Source organism: Hesperophylax consimilis, chromosome 21 (assembly GCF_061612785.1).
Source record: "Hesperophylax consimilis isolate HC1 chromosome 21, BYU_Hcon_1.0, whole genome shotgun sequence".
NCBI lineage: Eukaryota > Metazoa > Arthropoda > Insecta > Trichoptera > Limnephilidae > Hesperophylax > Hesperophylax consimilis.
The window spans coordinates 2707658-2730291 of NC_142856.1; the positions used below are offsets into that span (position 1 = coordinate 2707658).

The 22634-nt window shown below is 35.9% G+C and overlaps 1 protein-coding gene across 1 annotated transcript; it reads right to left on the reverse strand.

The window, feature by feature from the left end:
• Nucleotides 1–376: 376 nt before the first annotated feature.
• Nucleotides 377–22154, reverse strand: Ankle2 (ankyrin repeat and LEM domain-containing protein 2). Its single transcript, XM_089644377.1, has 11 exons — nucleotides 21676–22154; nucleotides 17870–18049; nucleotides 16234–16421; nucleotides 15289–15426; nucleotides 14800–14973; nucleotides 12863–13015; nucleotides 10679–10878; nucleotides 8824–9965; nucleotides 7308–7710; nucleotides 6244–6375; nucleotides 377–5461 (listed from the first exon to the last, which is right to left on the reverse strand). Exons 1-11 carry the CDS (start codon nucleotides 21905–21907, stop codon nucleotides 5092–5094), a joined length of 3312 nt encoding a protein of 1103 aa, XP_089500503.1. The 5' UTR covers nucleotides 21908–22154; the 3' UTR covers nucleotides 377–5091.
• Nucleotides 22155–22634: the final 480 nt, after the last annotated feature.

Here is a 22634-nt window from a genome sequence, read left to right on the forward strand (position 1 = left end):
CAAAAAAAAACATAAAAAGAACATTGTAAAATTAAATCACAAGTCTAAATTTAAACAGAATTGTTAAATATCCCTACGTAATACCCAGTGTCTTTGGGCATTTGCGGGGTAAGAGGTGAATACGGGTATTCGAAACTAGACTTTTTTGAAATTTTCGATACTACCGGTGTGCACAAATATATTCAATGTGTCGCCTTTAAAATGATTTGCCTGTACCTACTTGCGGAGAACACAAAATTGCTTATGGGCCGAACAAATGACCTAAGGATAGAAATGTAGACTTCTTTGCTTTTGTGCTGAACACAAAATTGCTTATCGGTAGACAAATTGCTCAAACGAAAAAACAATGTGTAATGTATTATTATAATTAATATTTTGTGAATAATAAATGCTATTGATATCGAAATAAGGGTAAATGCAGGTAACTCCATTAATGGAGGGCTGGACACGGTTGGCGCTAACAAAAAATTGTCCAAAGAAGCGAAGCTAGCAGTCCACAATGGAGTGCTGGTACTTACCCTGATATATGACAGTGAGGCATGGAACTGACAGAGAAACGATGAAAGTTTACTGAATGCTGTAGAAATGAGATCCCTGAGGCGTAGGTGTGGTAAAACCATGTATGATCGTGTGAGAAATGTGGAGATTCGCAAAGAATGCATGGCTGTTGTAAGCGTAATGAGTAAGATAAAGAAAGGGATGCTTAGATGGTTTTGGCATGTAGAGCGAATGAACGAAAAAAGGAGTGTAAAGAGAAAATATGACGCAAATGTGAATGGTAGAAGTAGTCGGTGACGCCCGAGGAAGACATGGGACGATCAAGTGAATCAGATACTCGAGTCGGGCCATGTCAAGAGTCAGAATAATAGAAAAGTGTGTATTAATGTGGATGAAGCAAGGAGTGTGTGCCAAGACCGAGTTGTTTGGCGGTCCATCCTCTCTTATTTAGTTAGTTATGTAGAGTATATTGCTTTTTGCAGAACACATACTTATTTATTACATAATATTATGTCACACTGGTTATCTTGCTATGTAGGAGAATATCAAATAATAGTCTATAAGTCTGTATATAACTGTTTATCGATGATTCAAACACAAGTTGACATATCTAGCAGTTCGGGTCTGTATTTCCATACTCATGGATAGGCAGAAGAAGTGTTGCCATTGCAAACGGAAACCCTTCGTCGTCTTCTATTTCTGCTAGGCTGCTAAATGCACCCCATTACTGGCCAAGTATAAATAAATCGGCATTACAATGGGTAAAAATCGCTATTTTTGATAGAACAAACTTCTCTTGGGCAGGAGAGTTGATTCCTGGGATGATGATAACTCTACATGGTGTAATATTTACGTAAAATTAGGTATGATCATAAATTAAACAACCATATATTTTTACGTAATTTTGTATTCATGTCACGTTATAAAAATGCAAAACACTTAAATACAAATACAAAATAAGTATCTATTATTTATTAACCAGTAAATAAATATTCTTTCAATAAGAACAAGACGTATAAGGGGCCGTTCAAGTATTACGTAAGCAGATTTATTACAATTATTTACCCCCTCTCCCCCCTTGTCACCAAAAGTAAGCAAAGCTCTTACCCCCCCCTTCCATGCTTACGTAAAAATTGGTACCTATGTGCATTTTTCTGTTAATGTATTCTGTTTTTTTATTGATTCATAATAGCACTTATAAAATAGACTTAGGATAGAGGACTTTAATGCACATAATATTCATTTAAACAAACTAAGCGAGTACCTAAACGTATTATGTATTCAAACATTGACAATGTGTGGGTTGCCAATGTGTAAAAAAAAAAATAACTACTGCTGAGCAGTGCTGACGTAATCACTATCTCGACCCCCCCACCCCCCATGTCATCAAAAGTAAGCAAAGCAAAGACCCCCCTGCCCCCCTATAGTGCTTACATAATACTTGAACGGCCCCTAAGACATATTTTAATAATCTTGATAAGGATTTGCTGTTTTAATCATACAGAAACAATATTTCAATAAGTAGAAGTGCTCACTTGGTATGACCTAAAAAAAATATAATAATACATATACTGAAAACCAAAGAATATAAAATGATTGCAAGATCGCATTGCGAATAATATTATTTAAAAAACCTATCTATCTAGCATACCAAATAAAGCGATTGATTTTTTATTGTTTGTTTTTAATAAACCTCTTTATTATATACATACCATTCTTTATACACATGAAAAAATATTATTATTATTATTGATAATTAGACAATTACATAGTAGTCCCTTTAATAAAGTTCACCAGGGTTTTCATTGGTTGTTCAGCTTAGTCTGCTGGTTCCACAATACGTCTCTTCCCAGGTATGTATAATATGAAAAAATATAAGTAATAATTATTTCTTTCTCAGCTTTTCTAGTTCTCTCCTTTCTTTTTTGACTAAATATAAAATCGAGTTGAAACATATAAAAAAAAAAGTTACGGTCATTATTTTTAATTTAAGTTGTTTTATATGTTTGTATGTACATATAACATTGGCACATTGTATATGTGATAAAATATGTATATTATTTTATATTTGATTCCAGTATATTGCTAGAAATAAAGCCCTTGAGGAAATTTAAATATAGTTTACAAAACAATACTATATATCGTCATTGCAATTGCAAAAACAGCTATGTCCCCAAGATTTTAGCAAAACTTTTTTTATTGAAAAAATTTAAAAAAAAAACAAGAAATCAGGCCGAATTTCGGCTAAGTGCATAAATTTAACCGTTATGGCAGAATGCTTATTCAAACGTGGTTTGCTGACGCAATTGAATATAAAACTGGAAAGTTTTGTTGCTTTCCCTGTAAAATTTGGTAAAACTCACATAGCCAGTCTTTTAAGCGCAATGACGACGTTCAATTTTGGACAACGACCCTTCATTAACTAAACATCAATTTGTTCATAAAAATGATGAACATACAGATCGACATACTTATCTACGCAGTCGGGGGCCACATTTTTTTTTGATATACCGCGCAAGAGTCCAAATTATCAGAGAGCCAGTGGGACTATGGCATGTCCAATTGGGGCATTTTGTGAGACTGAAGGGAGTGGGGAAGTACCCAGGCACTCAGATCACCAATAAAAGCTAAAGCCATTTCAAGCAGCATTTCGATTCTAAATGGCAGTCTTAATTGTGGAATTTATAATAGAGAATTTTAACCGCTCCACCTCGGAAGTCATTAATAGTTCCACCGTTCGTTAGTTTTTACTTTAGCCACCTGCAGAGATAAGTATGTCAATCAGCAATGCGGCTTTCAAATGTCATACACAAAATTTTAATTTAAATAAACACAACCCCATTTAAACTTACACATTTTTTTTAAACATCTCAAACAAAAAAAAATCATTTTCGCTAGGTAAACTTTTTTAATGTACACATTATTTATTTTGCATAAGGGTTAAAAAGCTCAAATCACATTTTTAGGAAGATTGGGAATGCCTTAATAATTGTTACAACATATATATAATAAATCAGCGATTATTTTGTTTACTTCAAAGCTTATTTTGTTAATATTCTTTTTTTAATCACTTTAGTATCTAGATTCGTATTTTGGAATATTTATTGCTCTTTTGACACAAAAATTTAAACCGAGATAATTATAAAAACCACACAATTTAAAAATAAAATTTAAAAAAAAACAACCCAAAAATTTACAAAGGTATAACTTTATCAAGGGGGCATTCTTTTCTTTATCACAAACCATAGAATATTTTTTTAAAGGGACAAAACAGTTCCTACCTATCTATCGACTAGGATTTTTAAACACCTTATAATTTAAAAAAAAGAACTAAGTAGTAAAATAAAAAGTTGCCAGATCAATAAAACTTATAAATATTGAACCTCGCCAATAGTTGGATAGGTACCTCTACATAAATAATAAAAAATACGAAAAAAAAGTCTCACAAATTACATATTTGACGTTAGATCGTTATTTCCAACTGGTTTATTTTTGTGCAAAATTAAGTAGAATTAATAAAATATAAAACTAATTACAATATCACTATTACTAAATTACAAGATGAGAATAAAATAAACCAATTTCTTTATGTTTTAATAGTATGAGTGATATTATTCATATTACTAATTTTGATAATAATTTTAAACAAAATAGAAAATATTACAAAGTTTAGGACTCCACAAATTCGAGGAACACAATACAGTAAAACCCTCTTATAAGGTTTCCACTTAAGAAGTTGTTTTAATCAGTTCCTTAAGGTAATGTTAAGATTAAAAAATTACCTAATTTAACGCACACACCAAGATTACATTTTGCTCATTTACAGGGGTATTTACTGAACAGAAAATCCATAATATTGTGATCTACATACTGTCTAATGAGGACAACAGTAACTCTGAAAATTAATTTTTCGACTTCCTTCCATTCTGGGCGTCATAAATTAGTGCCAAATTGAAACAACAAACTAAAGCAGTTAGAAATCGCATTCAAAATGATACATACTCAATAAAAAATAATAATAAACACTCACCTAAGAGTATGAACAAGATTTTAAACACTAATATGGCTCTCCTACAAAATTACATAACCAGTAGAGCGTTTTTGACCACATTTTGGTCAATTTGCAAACACCCACGAGCTTCCGCCGGCCAAAATATGGCCAATGTGAAGAGATAGAGTAAAATTAGGAGGTATGATTTTTTTTGAAAGAGGATAAGAAATTTCCAAACCAAACAATTAAAAATTTCCGAGCGCTCAAGATATGATTATATATAATATAATATTATATTATATATTGATTATATAGCAGAACGCTTCAGTAGCCAATGTGTGACATACTGCCATCTTCCATGGAGCCGTAAAATTGAGCTAACTTCAGATACACAACACACTTTCATCGATTTATCTCTTGAATGGTTCACACACATATTTTTGTGAAATCTGAGACCTTGAGAAACCTTGAAACAGAGCTACACTGTATAAGGTTTTAAAAAATTATAAGAAATATTTTTTGGTCCCTTGAAGAACCTTACAAGAGAGTTTCACTGTATTACAAAAAAAAAATATAAAACAAAAATTGGTAATGTTTAAAAATTAAAAACCGAAACTGACGTTTGGTCTAAAGTTCTTATTTACGAAAGCAGATCGCGGGGAGTTGGGTCCTGTCACTCGCATCCATTTAGACACTTGCATAGGGGGAGTTTCACTGGCTTTAAACTGTTGATCTTTAGATACATTGCCAGATTTGGGGGTCATCATCACCAGGGGATTGATGATGGTGCCGTTTGGCACACGTTTGGGACTGGAGAGGTGCTCCGGGATGCTGTCGCGGCAGACGCTGGTGATGAGCTTCTTGGAGGTGGGGGTGCTGGTGCCAAAGCTGGAGATGTGGCCGATGTTGAAGGAGCAGGAGATTGGGGAGTCGGGTTCGTCTGAGTCCTCGTCAGGTTGGGCTGACGGCCAACTGGAAAAAATAAATAAGATTAGATTGGATAAAAGGATTCCACGATAAAACAAAGCATTGGAACGTGAAGGAAAATAACAAACCAACAACTAATCTGACCAAAGGCCAGGAGCACACGGGTGACTTTTGTCAGGGCAACGGTTTCATCTGTTTCAAAATCCATAAAAGGTCACCCTTATGTCATGTGTGTGAACCTTCATGAATAAAGCTGCAATGGTTGTTCAGGTCTTGGTGGCAGATACGTCTGCCCAGATCAGCTGCGTATTGGGCCGAATCGGGAGAGGTTGGTTGAGGGATTCCCTTTGACTTCTCCAAACGGACTCTCTCGATTCAATGCCTTGCACCGCAGTGGGAGAGATGGGACACTAGCGATGGATCAAGACTCATTTTATTAAGAGCGAGAGCAACAGTGCCAGCTCAACATTTTCATACATCTCGAGAGTCGATTCAATTGAAAGAAGGTTCGATTGAACGAGACCCATGAGATCAGAGCGTATGAGCAATGAGAATGCTGTGCTCTCTCGATACGACTCGCCGATATGGCTTCCAGTCCAGTTCCTTTAATGTTAGTTGATGTAAAAAAAAAACCTAAACTACTTGTTAATCATATTCTCTTTTGTCACTGTTCCACCACCTAAGCGTCCCTAATAAAGATTACTGTAAGTAATTCGGTCAAGGTTTTAAAGCACATAGGCCTCAGGGTTATCATATCTACTGCATCCAGTCTACTTCCGTTCTTCGTCTGCCAGTTCAACCATAAATAAATAACAACTGGTGCATACCTTTCCATTTCTTCTTGTGAATACAATCCAGTGGCGTGTCTCCATTTGTAGACATGTGGGTATTTTTCCCGGTCCACTGAACAGTCGCAAATGGCATCGTACACTGCCTTGTCCATCTTGTGAGGTTCATCGCTGAAAGATCAAAACAATAAAAAACGTTACACAAATGGTGTTCATTCAAATTTGCAAACCAAAAATTTTCAAATGGTAAAATGCGTTTCATAGAATTATTTTTAATTTTTCAAGAGATTTTACGGTAAATTTTTTTATGCAAACTGAAAGAGCAGTATTCTCTTTTTCTAAAAATGTTCAAATAGTAATACATAATGCAACACGGCATAATACTTCAAAAACAAATCACTATAATACTTTTGGCCGTGAAAATCTCAAATCATATCTTCTGAGCGCGCAACAGCCAAATTACAAAGTCAGTGCTGTCACCAACTAAACTGTTTTTTTTTTTAATTTTTGTTAAAATGGTCTAATCACTAAATAACTAACTAACCATCACGCCGTTTCCTCGCAGGGGTAGGCAGAGAGGACGGACCGCCAAACAACTCGGTCTTGGCACACACTTCTTGCCTAGTTCACATTCATACATCGTCTTATACATACTCTTCTATTATTCTGACTCTTGACATGACCCGACTCGAGTATCTGATTCACTTGATCGTGCCATGTCTTCCTCGGGCGTCTGTTTATTTATATGCTTGCGGTAAAACAACATACAAATCAGCTGTAACAACGAGTGTCAACAACAATCACCGACATTTGCAAATTGTCATTGCTCTATTATGGAACAGCACTGACTTGTTCACTTGACACCTCAAAATCCGTCATGTGCCTAGGCTTGTAACTCTAGACAGCCTTGTGATATAGTATTTGACGCAACTCTTGAATACGGAAACGCTGCCCAGTCCTATAATTTATTTCATTCATATACACATATTCTTTGAATGTTTATCTTAGTCATAAATGAATAACATTTGAATTAAGAATTTATTAAAACATGAGCGTTTCTTACTGATGTATGTAACGTCATTGATTGTACACAAAAAACTAACCCATGAATAAACACATCCATCGGCGCATTTTCTTGCATGGTCTTAACACCGTCATCAGCTTCCTCATAATCTGACTCCTCACTCAGAAACACAGGGCTGACGCTGCTCTGCGGAGTCAGGAATATTTCCTCGGTATCCGAGTAACACTCCTCATCCGAAGAGAACATGTCCGGATGGTCTTCCTTCATCCTAGCCTCTTCTTGTTTGGTGTAATGATCGGTGTTACTGGTGTTTGTGACGATGGGATTGTTGGTGTTACTGGTGTTGTGGACGGTGTTAGTATTGCTGGTGTTGATGTTGTTGTTTAGACTGGAGGAGAAGACGCCGTTGTGGAGATGAAAATTGTGATTTTTGTCGCTCTTCGGTAATGAACTTGAGTGTCGTACTTTGCCTCCGTCATTATCTGTAAAAATAATGACACATTGTTATAACTTACAGGGTTTATTCATATGTATGTATATAATGCCATAAGGAACTTGAGTGAAAAATATTATGGCTTAAAAAAACATATTGTCATTGATCTTGCAAGACCGGTATATGAGTTTTACCAAATTTTACAGAGTAAGAACAAAACTTCCCAGTTTTGTATTCAAATGTGTCGACAAACAACGTTTGAATGAGTATTGGAGGATAACGGTTAAACGTATGCACATAGCCGAGATTGATTTTTAAAAAGATGGTCTAAAAAACGTTTTGCTGAAATCTGGCACAAAAAACATTTTGTCAGGGCAATGATAATATAATCAGCAAACTCTGATTCTGAAAATCAATCATATTATTTCAGAAAAACAAGACCTGAAGACCTTATTAACTCTTGACAGGCCAAGATGCCAAACAAAACGTCTGTAACCAAGTGGGTCTTCCGACGACCCCATGCATTTTTCTCTATAGGCTTATGGGTTTTCAAACTATAGAAATTCCAATTATTCAGTCAATTATTAATGGTAACTTATGTATTTGCGCAGAAATACGTAAAATACTAAAATGATATGTCAAGTATTTAAGCTAATATAAGGAGGATAGTAATTTTGGGTACTACCTACTCCCCCACTTAGCTGTGGGACAGTTAATAAATGTATTTTAAATTTTACATAATTTTAAAATGTATATGGAAATGGTTGTTTATCAGTTGTGTAAAATTTAAAACATGTTTATTAATAAGGGGGTTAATATGTAAGCCATGAGAATAATTTGCAATAAAATTTATAAATGAATATGTAAATAAAATAGATGGGGCAACAGAGGCAACCCAAGTTTTGTTTTGTATCTTGGCTGAAGGTTAATTGGTTACGATATCACTGCATATCGTTAGGCAGCTCCCGTATGGGTCGGTAAGGAAACGGGTGCATTACAGATCAGTACGGCACGGGAGCAGTGTTGAGTACTTCCATTGCCCGCATTATTACTGCATCGGTTTATGTTGATTCGTTACCAAACCACGAGGGAGCTGGGTTAATTGTGACAGTAAATATGAGAAACATAATAATGTTTTGTTAAATAAACAAAGCAAACTCACCGTCAAATAGCAGTCTTCTTGAAACAATATCCATTCCTTTAGGACTAGTGGAAAGTTCTACACCGTCTCTTGGCTTGTTCTGGCTCCGTTTCAGTGAAGCGTTCTTACGATGGTTCCTCGAAAAGTGATCCGCTTGCCAAGTACAGTGGCATTTATATAGATCAGACCAGATATCTATGCACTCCTCTTCAGTCCTGCAAGTTCTGATCTGAGATTCAGTCTTTGTATCTGATATCCATTTGAGTATACTGCTGGCGACGCAACAAACTTGGGAATTAGAAGCTTTACTCTTCTTATCGCCGAAGTTCTTTCCTTCTTTCGGATTCGAGCGGTAAGTTATAAACATCTCGTCTTCGTCTGAAGAATACAGATCTGAATTCCGATTCCCATTAGAATGAGATATATCTCGTAATGAAGTCTTTAAAGCGTCTAAATCATCGTTGTATTTAAGCTCGGTGATTAGCTTTTGAGCGATTATTTGCGCTACTCTAGAATGAATCAGGTGAAAGTCGACCGTATGGAAGCGTGGATCGTCCATAAAACTCATAACAGTTTGCTGAAGATGTTTCATTTCCGATTTCAAGCATTCGAGCACCATTTCTGATTCTGTCGCTAACGAATGCGCTAGCCCGAGAGTTATCCTTTTCGCAAAGACGAGACAAGATTTTTCTACGTATAGATAAGGACTTAAACCAGGATTTAAGAAGAAGTTTGTTGCCGGTTCCTCTTCGGCTATGTGATGCGTTACTTTCAAGTCTAGTGATACTGTTCTCGTTCTGACACAATTAGATTTGTATTTGAGAAGATTTTCATTTAAATTACAAGATTTTAAAGCCATGCAAAGGTCACTTATTGGACTGAGAGCGTTTTCTCCACAGCTCACCGCTTTATTTGGACTGGAGGTAACTTTATGAGGGAAATCAAGCGGGGTCTTTTCTTCGGCGGGTGTTTTGGGAGAAGAGTGGGCACTGTCCGGGACTATGAAGGAGTTGGTTCCAGTGGATTGGTTCCATTGAGATACATATTTCGCTTTGAGGTAGTTTTCTAGGAGTTCGAGGCCTTCAGCCGTTGTGAGATCGGTGAATGTATCCAAGAAGGGCCAGTATTCTCTCCATCCGATTTTCATCTTTTGAGCAAGATCCCTAGAGAAAATAAAAACATTTAAAATATGTAATATCAAATGTGATTTCAAAATATAAAGACATATTGAATCCAGCCACACAACTCTTTCTCCTTTCTTCATCTACATATTAGCCAATGGATTGTTCTTGGCCACATTTTGGCAAATTTTCAAAAACTCAAGAGCGTCACCAAAATGTGGCCAATTTGAAAAGATATTTTAAAATATTTATTGGAATTATTTGAAAAGTTCCCAATTCCGCCCTCTTTCAAAAGATTTTTTGAATGAAGGTGGGAAATTTTCAAATCAAATGCTTAAAAATTTCCGAGAGCTCGAGGCTGAAATTAAGTAAACAGCAGAACACTCCAGTAAGTATGTTTTTATGTACATTCAAGTATGTTTTTTTGGGTCATCCCAACCTTCTTCCATTCACTAAACTGTCTTACTTTTCCATAACACTTCTTTCTCCGTTTGTCTAACATTAACATATCCAAGGGACACATACTAATGTGCTTTACTTGTTTATCAAGTTCTCCTCATTCGTAATTTGGTATCAGGTACATAATTTTAAATAAATTATTTTGGTTAACTGTCAGCTCATTGTCCAACTTCATTCTACAGCATTGTGGAACCAGGTATCAAATTAAGTTGACTGATGTAAGACATAGGATTCCAAAACTCACAGGAAAATCTGCACTTAATTGAGAGCTTGATGAGACAAAACATGATTCTTACCTTCCGACCTTCTCCAGTCCCTTGTGCACATCCTGCAGCCGGAAGCGAGGGGCGGCCAGGGGCTGGAGGGGACTCGCGAGGCCGCAGGAGCGCGGAGGTGTCTTCCACTTGCGTCGGAAGGTTGCCGCCTCCTCACGCTCCATGGGGCCCGCAAAGGCAAGGATCTCGAGGCGTGGGGAGATGGGGTCAGAGTTCAGGGTCTGAAAATTCAAATAACATTTAATTACTTTAAATAAAGAAATTTTAAAAAAATATCCAGATACAAACTAATACCACATACCTTCAGACTAAGTAGTCCTAAAATTTAAGTTTACTTGCAGAATTCAATTCAGAATTTGACCGGTCAGTGGCTCAGTTGGCATCGCGTTTGGGTCCCACCCAAGGCGTCATGCGTTCAATTCCTCAGCTGGCTAAGTCCTCCATCACTACACAAGCAACATTTTCCGCTTCCTGTGGTGGTAGCAGGAGATTTTCAAATATTGAAAGTTGAGCCCTTGAGACGATTTTCTCACGAAAAAGGCGCTACAGATATGATCCAAACATTATTATAGTACTATGAAACAATATATGAAATGTTGCTTGTGTCTTGATGGTCAAAAGATATACGCAAGTATCCGAAACTCAAAAATTAATATGAAAATCACCTCAAGGAGCGGAGCACAGCAGGGTTAGGCAGAGAGGACGGACCGCAAAACGACTCGGTCTTTGCACACACTTCTTGCCTCATTCACATTCATACATCGTCTCATACTCTTCTACTATTCTGACTCCGACATGGCATGATCAAGTATCTGATTCACTTGATCGTGCCATGTCTTCCTCGGGCGTCCCCGACTTCTGCTACCATTCGCATTTGCGTCATATATTCTCCTTACACTCCTATCTTCGTTCGTTAGCTCTACATGCCCAAACCATCTAAGCTTCCCTTTCTTAATCTTACTCATTACGCTTACATCAGCCTTGCACTCTTTGCGGTTCTCCACATTTCTCACAATATCATACATGGTTTTACCACACATACGCCTCAGGGATCTCATTTCTACAGCATTCAGTCTAGATTCATCGTTTCTTTGCCAGTTCCATGCCTCACTTCCATACATCAGGGTAGGTACCGGATCTCCATGGTGGACTGCTAGCTTCGCTTCTTTAGACAATTTTTTGTTAGCGCGAACTTTTTTTTATTTATTATTGAATTTTTTTTTTATACATACATGGATAGTTACATAAAATATTGAAAAATGTATAAAAAATATTGTAATAAGTGTACATAATAAAAAAAAAATCCCACGAAGAGGAAGCCTGAGTGTGGGTATTATAAGTATTTTTTATCTTATTTCCATGGTAAGTGGAGATACAATATCAAATATAAATTTAAGTTATTTTAAAAGAGTTACTGCATTCAGTCCTTCATCAATGGAGTTACCTGCATTTACCCTGCTTTCAATATCTCTGTAAGCCTTCCCATCTCTCGTAAACATACTTCCTAAATACATAAACTCATCCACCTGCTCCAAGTATTCCTCTTTCACAATTATATTGCACACTGTTTTCGCACTCTCTCAACACCATGACTTTAGACTTACTTACATTCATCATAAACTCATTCTTCATACATATTTCTTTCATCCTAGACATGAGAGACTGTACATCTTCCATACTATTAGCAATCAGCACCGCATCATCAGCATACAACAGGCAACATACTTTCAGATTACTCAAATTCGCACCCAATCCCATTTATTTCAATTCTTGCATACAATGATCCATGTATAAATTGAATAACCACGGTGACATTACAGCCTTGTTTAACACCTTTTGTGATATCAAACCACCGTTCACCCTAACATATGCAATACTTCCCTCATACAGAGACGCCAACCTGTTTTAATCTATACTATGTATATATATGGCATATTTTGTATGTACCCAATATAATCCGCTGCTTTCACTAATTGGACATTTGTCCATTTTTGGGGGTGATGGAATATTGAGAGGGACTGTACTGAATTTTTCTCATTCCGGATGCTTTCTCACATTCCTTCCAATGCCGTAATTTGACCCTCTTTTAACAAGTAGCTAAGTGATTTAAATCAGTACTTGTTTTTGTGAACATTCATTTTAACCAGCAAATGGTAGCTGGGTTTAAATATTTTTAACTGCAAATTAGAATATGAGTCAACATACTGGGGGACTAGCAGGAGAGAAGGGTTCGCCAATGGTAGGTTGCCTGGTGATGTCCTCGCTGTGCAGGACAGGAACATAGAACCTCTCCCGAAGTAGGCAGCTAATGTCGGATATGAGGGCGGCGTTGGAGGAGTCGGACCGCTGACAAATTATCTGGGGACAACAAATAAATAATATGTAACAAAAGGAAGAAAAGGAATGAACGAAAAGAGATCAAAAAATCTCTAGTACATGTTAATAAGAGTACAGTGAAACTTTCTTAACCTTCCAGGCGGCGCGTTGAGAAATTTCCCTTGAGCGGGAGCTTGTCGTAAATTTTACGTCATCGAGTTTTCTCCATGTAAGTGGTGTTTTCTTACACAAATGTTAGGGAATTTTTTTAAGGATATGAAAAATGATAATAGGCAGTAATTATTTGACTTTCTTAAAAAAAAACGAAGCAACACTCTAAACATATTAATATTTCAAAACAAAATATTTTATCGACCTATTTAGTCAGAATCAATATTCTCATCCTTACAATTGTTACAAACCACCTCAACTGAAGAATGGTTCTTGCATGTAAAGGACTGGCAACGGCAACACTTCATTGATGCTGAGGATCTTTTCTTATCCAGTGCACATAACCGACAAACACCGCGTTTTGTAAAGCTTCTGTTTTCTTCTTCTGTTATCAGTTCAACTGCCCGACCGTAATTCACTTTGAGAAAAACATTTAAATCTTGCGGTAAATGTTTGACATTTGATTTGACTCTAGCATAGCTCGAAGCTCGATGCTGACGACTAAGTGGTAAGAGTGGGGGAAGCGAAAAGGCGCGTCTGTTGTAAATTTTACGACAGCGTGCCCGCTGGAAGGTTAAAAAGTTTTCCAAGGGACTGGAAAAAAAACAAAGGAAAACCATGTGGGATAAATTGGGTCTTCAAGGGACTTTTAGGGGAATGGTTGCGCGGCCCTTTTCATACAAAACTTAAATTTGATTTTGAGGCCAAAATACTCGACCAAACTGAAAAATTATTTTTTTAATCTTCTTTAAGATTGGCATGAAAAAGGCCGGGCAGCCTTTCCTCTTAAGTCCTCTGTAAAGACAAAATTGAGATGCTTGCTTTGGGTAGGAATCCATTGCAAATTTGGCTTCTATAAGAAACAGGCTTATACCACTAGACGCTGTACCACTAGACTTCCTGAACACAACACTAGATCGAACGACTTATTTAGAACACCACACTGTAAAGTCAAATGTGCGCAAAACTCTTTGATAGGACGTATCTGTAAAACTCACAATGCCTCTAGAGATGTAGACATTTTCAACTGTAACTTGAAAACATATAAAATGCAACTTACTAAACTAATAACTTAATTCTTTATTACGTGAAATAATCCTATCATCTTAGTTTATTTTATTGTTTTTATTATAATCATGCGAAAACTGTATTACTACTAACTGTCTTTAATTGTTTTATAACATTTTGTAATTCCTTATAATGTTTATTTTTTATATTTCTTTGTCATTTATAAATATATTGTACAGGTGCAAGTATTGAATCAACGACTAGAATTAATGGAACATTATTGGTCTAATATTGTAAATAATTCCTGTTTATGCTAAATATATACCTAAATTACTGTTTGTTTCCTAAATAAAATAAAATAAAAATTTCTGGTAACAAGCAGGTAAGTAAGGTGACACAAGAGTTTTAATTAGAATTTTGAAGGTATAATTACCATGATATGAAAGTATTTCGTTATTTTTTTTGGGTACTATGTTTCCTCCTTCTTTAATGAACATTTCGGACAGCGTTACAGTGTCCAAATCTATCTTGATGATGGACACTGTAAAGTCCGAAACTTTGGCAAAAAAAGGAGTAAGTGCAACGCGGCATAATACCCCAAAAATAAATCACAATACATAGTATAATTATTACGTTTTTAAACATACATCTTTAGGTTTGTCCCCGAACTTGTTCATGACGTGCATACTACACTGCGGGTAGGACACCAGCAGGTCCACAATCTCCTTGGCGCCGAACTTCACGGCAAAGTGCAGCGGTGTCTCGTTCATGGCCTTGTCCGGCATGTTCAGGTACAGATCTAGCAGGACTGCGGCTCGAGTCTAAAACATTCAGAGAATACCGAGGGCTTAAATTCAAACTATTCTATCTACAAAAAGACATACCAATAATTAGTATTGGCATTTTTTGCTGTTGTAGATGGTAATCTATTTACTTCAACAATCCAGAAGACCCATGGATAATAGAAACAGAGGGAGCTAAGTCTTCATACAAGCAGAAAATTGTTGTTTTTTTTATGATGGTAATGGGGAGAATTCAAATAATTTCATGTCATTTGTAACCTGAGAAAATTTGGTTTAGATAGTTCATAGCGTTTAGATTACAACAGATAAATGTAGAAGATAATGGTTGGTTACCTTTGAGCTCTCTATGTTTTCATCTCCGTACAACAGCTGTATAAAATGTGGGTCCCCGATGGTGGAAAGCAGCAGGTCGCAGATGGGGGCATTAGTGCTCTTCACCGCTACGTGCAAGGCGTTGTAACGAGAGCCTTCCTGCGGGGGAAATGCAACATATTAACACACTTCAAGCAGACAAAAATAGGGTCCGGTTTGAGAAAATGGATTTTGCTTTAAAACGGCTATATCTTCATATAATACAATCATTTTAATGATTTTTTTATACACAGTAGTCACCACACCCTGACCATAAAATGTACTGTCTGAAATTAAAACCTACTTTGTAACACTACTCCATAAACTGAAGTTAAAGTCAGTGTTGGGCCATTTAGTGGTGTTTTATGTGTAAAAAAATGTACATATTTTATTACAATGACAAAAAAATTGGTTTTCACTTTTGCCTAAATCATTACAAAAAAAGGACGATTTCTGCATCTCTGTACCATAAGGTGCAAGGATTTATTACTGATTCTACAGGTTTAGTATATGTAGTTTCCTTTTGATTAAATATTCTCTTCCACACAAAAGACAAGAAGATAATAATATGGGAAACTTGTATCACATTGTATATACATATTTATAGTTATATATTCAAGCCATTCAAGTAGAACCGGCATAAAAGGTAGAACTACCCTTCCCGTCAGAATTGTGTTACTATAAAAGGTATAAGAATGTGGATGCAGCAATAAATATGTAGTACGATTCTATAAAAATATAAGTTTTTACGAAATCAGAATGAAATTACCGTCGCAACGACATAAGTCTTCAAGTATTAGTCTCACAACACACCCCAATTCGACGAAAACTGAACAAGGAGGATTGAAGCAGAACGGGAAAAAGTGAAGACTGGAGGCGACCCGGGACGTAATACCGTGATGATAATAAAATAGAACAAGCCGTTACCTGCAGTATGGATGGAGTGTCCCCGCTGCTGACCAGGTAGCGAGGGTTCTCCCAAACCATCCGGCGCACCTCCTCCAGATTCCCTGACTCGATCACCTTGCGGAATTGTATCATCTCCTGCAGCTTGGGCCCCTTGAACTGAGACGGTTTCTCGCCGCCCCCAAACTGGGACGTCACAGGCTGGAGGCCTGAAATACAACATATTGTATTATTAGTTAACATCAAAGTAATTATATTCAGTAGAAATGAGATTCATGAGGAATGTGTGAGAAAATCATTTTAGGGGTTGATGGAAAGTGTAGTGCTTATATGTATGGCATCTGAGGAATGTTATTCCATGATGCTTGATCCCCGGACAGTCGAAAGGTGGGTATATTGTATTTTCTCTAAGCCGACTGCCCCTATAAGTACACCATATACAGTAGAACCTCGTTAATTCGAAATAAATATTGGATAAACAATACACGAATAAGCAAGGAAGATAAAGAGATGTGGCCTATCCAAGCCGAGAGTCGAGAATGCTGTTGTTATTAGACGCATCCGGGACGGTTTTCAGCTATTGGCACTAGTTTATGGGAGTTAATGTCTGTGGCCGACAGCGGTTACACCACGTAAAACCGTATTAAGTGGAGATTCGGAAAGAATGCAAGCCTGACGCAAGCGTAATGAATAAAGGATGTTTAGATCATTTCTAAATATAATAAAATTTGAAGAAAGATGACAATATGTAGGTATATATGTTAAATAAACATATTTATTATTGAATACAGCCAACAGAGAATGTGTGTAAAATTGCATACAATAGCAACATACAACATACCCAATAATTAATGCAAAGTTTGTCCTCAATCAGTAAAAAACAAGACATTATTTCCTACTAAATATATCACAAGAAATAATAATTTATTTCTTGTGATTGTACAGTTGTGTTTTCATTTAAAATTCACACTGAAAAGCATTACCTTCAGCACGCATATTCAACATAAGTACAAAGGGTGTCAAGGGGCGTGCTTGACTTATTTTAACCAGTGATAAGTCAAGTACGTCCCTTAACTCCCTGTATATGTATATATTATTTAACAGAAAATAAAATTCAACTAAAGAATGCAACGATGGAGGCCCCATGGTTAAGAGGTAAGGCCCTCGATTATAAAGCTGGAGGTCGTGGGTTCAAATCCCCGGAGTGCGCAAGTAAATTTTATTTGATTGATTGGCATTATTTCACAAATTACTCATTTAAAAAATAATACATACTATATTTGTGGGATGTTCCAGAGTGGAAGACACTCTCAGTATTGCCTTGGTGTAAGACCACCATTTAGAATTGAAATGGCTTTGGCCGTGTTTGGCAACCAGATATTAAAAGCCAGGTACTCCCCCAACTTCCTCTTCCCCGTATACTTCCCCTCCCCACTATCTTCAGCCTCACAACAAAACTAATGATATCAACTAAAGGTTATCGCACACATATCAACTCGGCGTCGTATTGGCACCGCCTCGCCTCATTTCACTAGCTTGTCCCAAGGCAATGCTGTTAAGATGCTGATTGATGTGCTTAGCAGTGTGCAGTTTCTAATCAAAGCTAAACAATTCAATGGAGAAAACAGAGCACAAAGAAAATAATTAGTTAAATTACCATCACTATTTCCATCTCCGACGCTCTGATTAGTTCTGTCGGGGATAGGTTCGGCGCCTCGGAGGGCAAAGGCCACGGCCTGCTGGCGATTGTTCAGGGCCTTGAAGCGCGCCTTCTTGTACTTCTTGGCGATCTTTAAGGCCTCCTCTCTCTCCGTGTAGACGTGCAGATCATTAGACTCTGAAAACAAAACAGCTCAATTATGAAAGAGAACATTGAAGAAAAGAGAAAAAAACTAATAAACTAATCTATTCTTTTACCAGTAAAATTCTAGAATTCTGCTTCAATCTTAATTTGCACAAATTATTCAAATAACACTTTGTTTTAACTTAATTACTATAAGAGACAACGTAATAACTACATATTTACATTCGCGTAAGTGAATGGTATTTTTCTTTTATTTAAAATGTGCATTTTTTATTTATCTTTGAAACCCACCATAAATATGCCGGCGCACCTTTATACTGTCATTTTGCAAAATATGCCTTTTTTTAACCGCATAGCTTTGAAAGTCTGTAACTTTCATTTCAAGAAGACTATAACTGTTTTTGGTAATCAATTAAAAAAAACTTTTTATGATTTAAAAGATTAAAAAAGTTTTAGGTATTTAACACATTGACTGCCAGGTAAATTTTCAGAATTCCGGTCTAAAAAGCCAATTTCATTTAATTATATTTATTAAAAACTCTAATTTTTAATAGATGTACTGCGTAGAAATGGGATAGGTTTACTTCTAGATAATCTAGAAACTCTTGAAATTAAAAAATCATAAAAAAATAAAACCAATTTATCAATAAACAATTAGATTTATTAAACAGCCCTATTTTAAACATATTCCCCTTTCCTACACTTACTTTTACCCCTCTCTCTCACTTACCTACCTCCCCCCCCACCAAAGCTGATGTTCTCTGTAATGTACTGTTCTATTCTCTGTACTGTACTGTTCTCTGTAATGTACTGTTCTATTCTCTGTACTATACTGTTCTCTGTAATAGTTATATATGTATAGTTGTAATATGTTCTCCATCGTACATTTAACCTTTTACCACTACAAACTCAAATGATAAATAAAACGATAAAATATGTTAAAGAGGTAAAATTATGGCTGAATGACGCAGATATTGAAACACTTTTTCTATAAATTTATCTAGATCCTTTCTACAACTCACTTACTGTAACTTTAAAACATAATTTTTTACATAATGTTTTCTCTTTACTTTTTATAAAATCTAAAAAAAAAAAAAAAAATTCTACTTATGTATATTATACTTGGAAATATAGTAATGCTTTTTATATTACCCACACTCAGGCTGTGCCTTAGTGGGTTTTCATTTCTTGTTTATTCAATTTGTTATAATATATATATTGTTATAATATACTACTTGTTAATATGTATTATACGTATAAAGAAATGAAAATAAATAAAGTTTAAAAAAAATTAAAAAATCAAATCTGTTCTAACTCTGTAATGTACTGTTCTCTGTACTGTACTGTTATCTACACTGTAACTCTGTAATGAATTGAATGTTTTTACATAACCCTGATGAAGATTCAGAATGAATTGAAACCGGTTGGTTTTATACATTAAACAATATACAATGAAGTGGTATTCAAACTAAGTTATTTTATTTTAATTATTATAAAGCTGTAATAGATTTGTGACAAACAAAGTATGGCAAAAATCAGAAACTACAGGATATTGACAAAATGATTTAAATACAGTATTATCATTTTTTCTTCATTCGGTCCAAGGTCAAATATTGGAAATCCATTCTACAAAACTGTTTTTTTTTTAAAGATTTTATCCAAATTCAATAATTTTGAAATTTTGCACTCGCCGAACTTTAAATTATCATAGATTATCGAAATAACACTTTGGGTAAAATTTCGATCGCGCTGGCCTCGCTTATTATGAATATTTTTTAGATAAAACCTTTAGATTCACCTTAATTACTGTACGACACAACTTTTAACCTTCGGGGAGGTGGAAAATATTGCAATAAAAATTTCAATTACGTAAAATTAAAATTAGCTTTCGTTTTGTGAAACGAGACCGTCCATTTTCAAACTTTACTGTCAAATGTCATTTTGTTTTGTTGGTATTTCTGTTACTATAGGACAAAACGAACGGCTAGAAGTAGCTAGAGACAATCGCGCGGGCGTTTTTTAATGTTAAAAAATTCCGTCAAATTAGTATTTACCTAATATGCATGCATTATGTGCGTTGTGATTGAAATTTATTAGCTGGATTTTATTTTTTTACGTTCAAATTTTATTTAAGTAAACTATTTCTGCGATGTTGAGCAGCTACGCTAAGTTTTTGTAACATGGTTTATGGTGAAAAAGAAAATGCCCCCTTTATACCGCCTGCTCGCGTCAATGCAAGAAAAACATCCCAGTTTTCAATTAGTTTAGCGGCTACGCTAGGTTTGTGTAACATGGTTTGTGATTCAAAAAAAAGTGTCCCTTTTATACCGCCTGCTCGCGTCAAGGCAAGAAAAACATCCCAGTTTTAAAATAGTTTAGCGGCTACGCTAGGTTTGTGTAACATGGTTTTTGAGAGATATATATATATATATATCTATATAAAATATATATCTATATCTATATATATAAAACTACAACAAACCTAGCGTAGCCGCTAAACTATTTGAAAACTGGGATGTTTTTCTTGCCCTGACGCGAGTAGGCGGTATAAAGGGGACACTTTCTTTTGAATCACAAACCATGTTACACAAATCTAGCGTAGCCGCTAAACTAATTGAAAACTGGGATGTTTTTCTTGCCCTGACGCGAGCAGGCGGTATTAAGGGGACACTTTCTTTTGAATCACAAACCATGTTACACAAATCTAGCGTAGCCGCTAAACTATTTGAAAACTGGGATGTTTTTCTTGCCCTGACGCGAGCAGGCGGTATAAAAGGGACACTTTCTTTTGAATCACAAACCATGTTACACAAACCTAGCGTAGCCGCTAAACTAATTGAAAACTGGGATGTTTTTCTTGCATTGACGCGAGCAGGCGATATAAAGGGGGCATTTTCTTTTTCACCATAAACCATGTTACAAAAACTTAGCGTAGCCGCTCAACATCGCAGAAATAGTTTACTTAAATAAAATTTGAACGTAAAAAAATAAAATCCAGCTAATAAATTTCAATCACAACGCACATAATGCATGCATATTAGGTAAATACTAATTTGACGGAATTTTTTAATATTAAAAAACGCCCGCGCGATTGTCTCTAGCTACTTCTAGCCGTTCGTTTTGTCCTATAGTAACAGAAATACCAACAAAACAAAATGACATCTGACAATAAACAAATAAAAGTTTGAAAATGGACGGTCTCGTTTCACAAAACGAAAGCTAATTTTAGTTTTACGTAATTGAAATTTTTATTGCAATATTTTCCACCTCCCCGAAGGTTAAAAGTTGTGTCGTACAGTAATTAAGGTGAATCTAAAGGTTTTATCTAAAAAATATTCATAATAAGCGAGGCCAGCGCGATCGAAATTTTACCACACTTTGTTTCATCATAATTACTATAAGAAAAAAACTACAGCTTTCTGAAGCGATAAGTGTTTAGTAATCATAAAAATTATTTAAAAAAATTTAATGACAGGATGTTTTTATCAGTGTGTTCAGGATTATGACTTAGTGATAAAGAACAACATTCAAGGAAATAACGTAAAAACAACAGTGACAATGTTGATACAACAACTATCAACTTTGCAATAATATTTGTGCAAGGATTATGGAAGTTGTGTGCAATGTCCGGAACATCTTATGTAATAATATTAACAAACCTTCATCAGCCCCGATCTTCGATTCACAGGGAATGTAAACACCGTAGTAGACCTGCGAAGGTTCTTCTTCTTTGGGCGATTTTTGTACAGGATTCTCCGTCTTGGGTCCTAGAGGACTGAAAGATAGCAAACGAGAGAAAAGACCCATGCCTTTCTGAGTAGGCGAAATAGGTGAAGTTTTAACAGTTATCGGCTCCAACTTAGCCTGCTCCTCGGTCATAGAACTCGACATTATTTACGAATTGTTGCCTGATATAAACAAAATGCTTCGTCTGATTCATGTAAACAGACGTTCGCAAAAATTAAACATCCCATCGACGTTTCGGTGCGAGACCGCAGTTTTCGGAGTTTCGCCTGCCGCGGGGCAACCTGGACATGCGATGTGTAAATGTTCAGTTAGATTTTGAGCACAAAGCTATACTAGAAATAAAACAGATTTTTTTTTAAAGTGACACGATGACGTTTCTCGCTGGGACGATTTCAACGACCAACAACACGAAATAAAAATAAACTGTCGAAAAGTTCATCGCAGCTTCCTGCCAACCTAGCCGAAAAAATAATAAACCTACGCATTTTGGTACCTACCTAGTAAATGCATGGTACCTACCTGTTCGATTCTCCAAGACATTGGACAACCCTGGAAAATGCGTGCAGTAAATATAAAATTAATAAAATTACAACCTTTTGTTGTAACATTTAATATTTTTTCTTTTTTCGTTGTATTATGTTTCCTTTATTGTTTTAATTTTGTAGAATCTATAATAACTGTGATACTCTACTATTAAACTTTGTAGTGTGTAAAAGCCCACTAGGGCGTGTAATAGTAATAAATAAATATAAATAAAATACCCGTTCTCGAATCAACAAAACCCGGAGACCCTGCCCTAAAACTAAAGTGCACTGCGGTTTGCAGCGCAGCCGTTGAGGAATTTTTGTGCGCAGAGTCTCTGTTTTTTTTT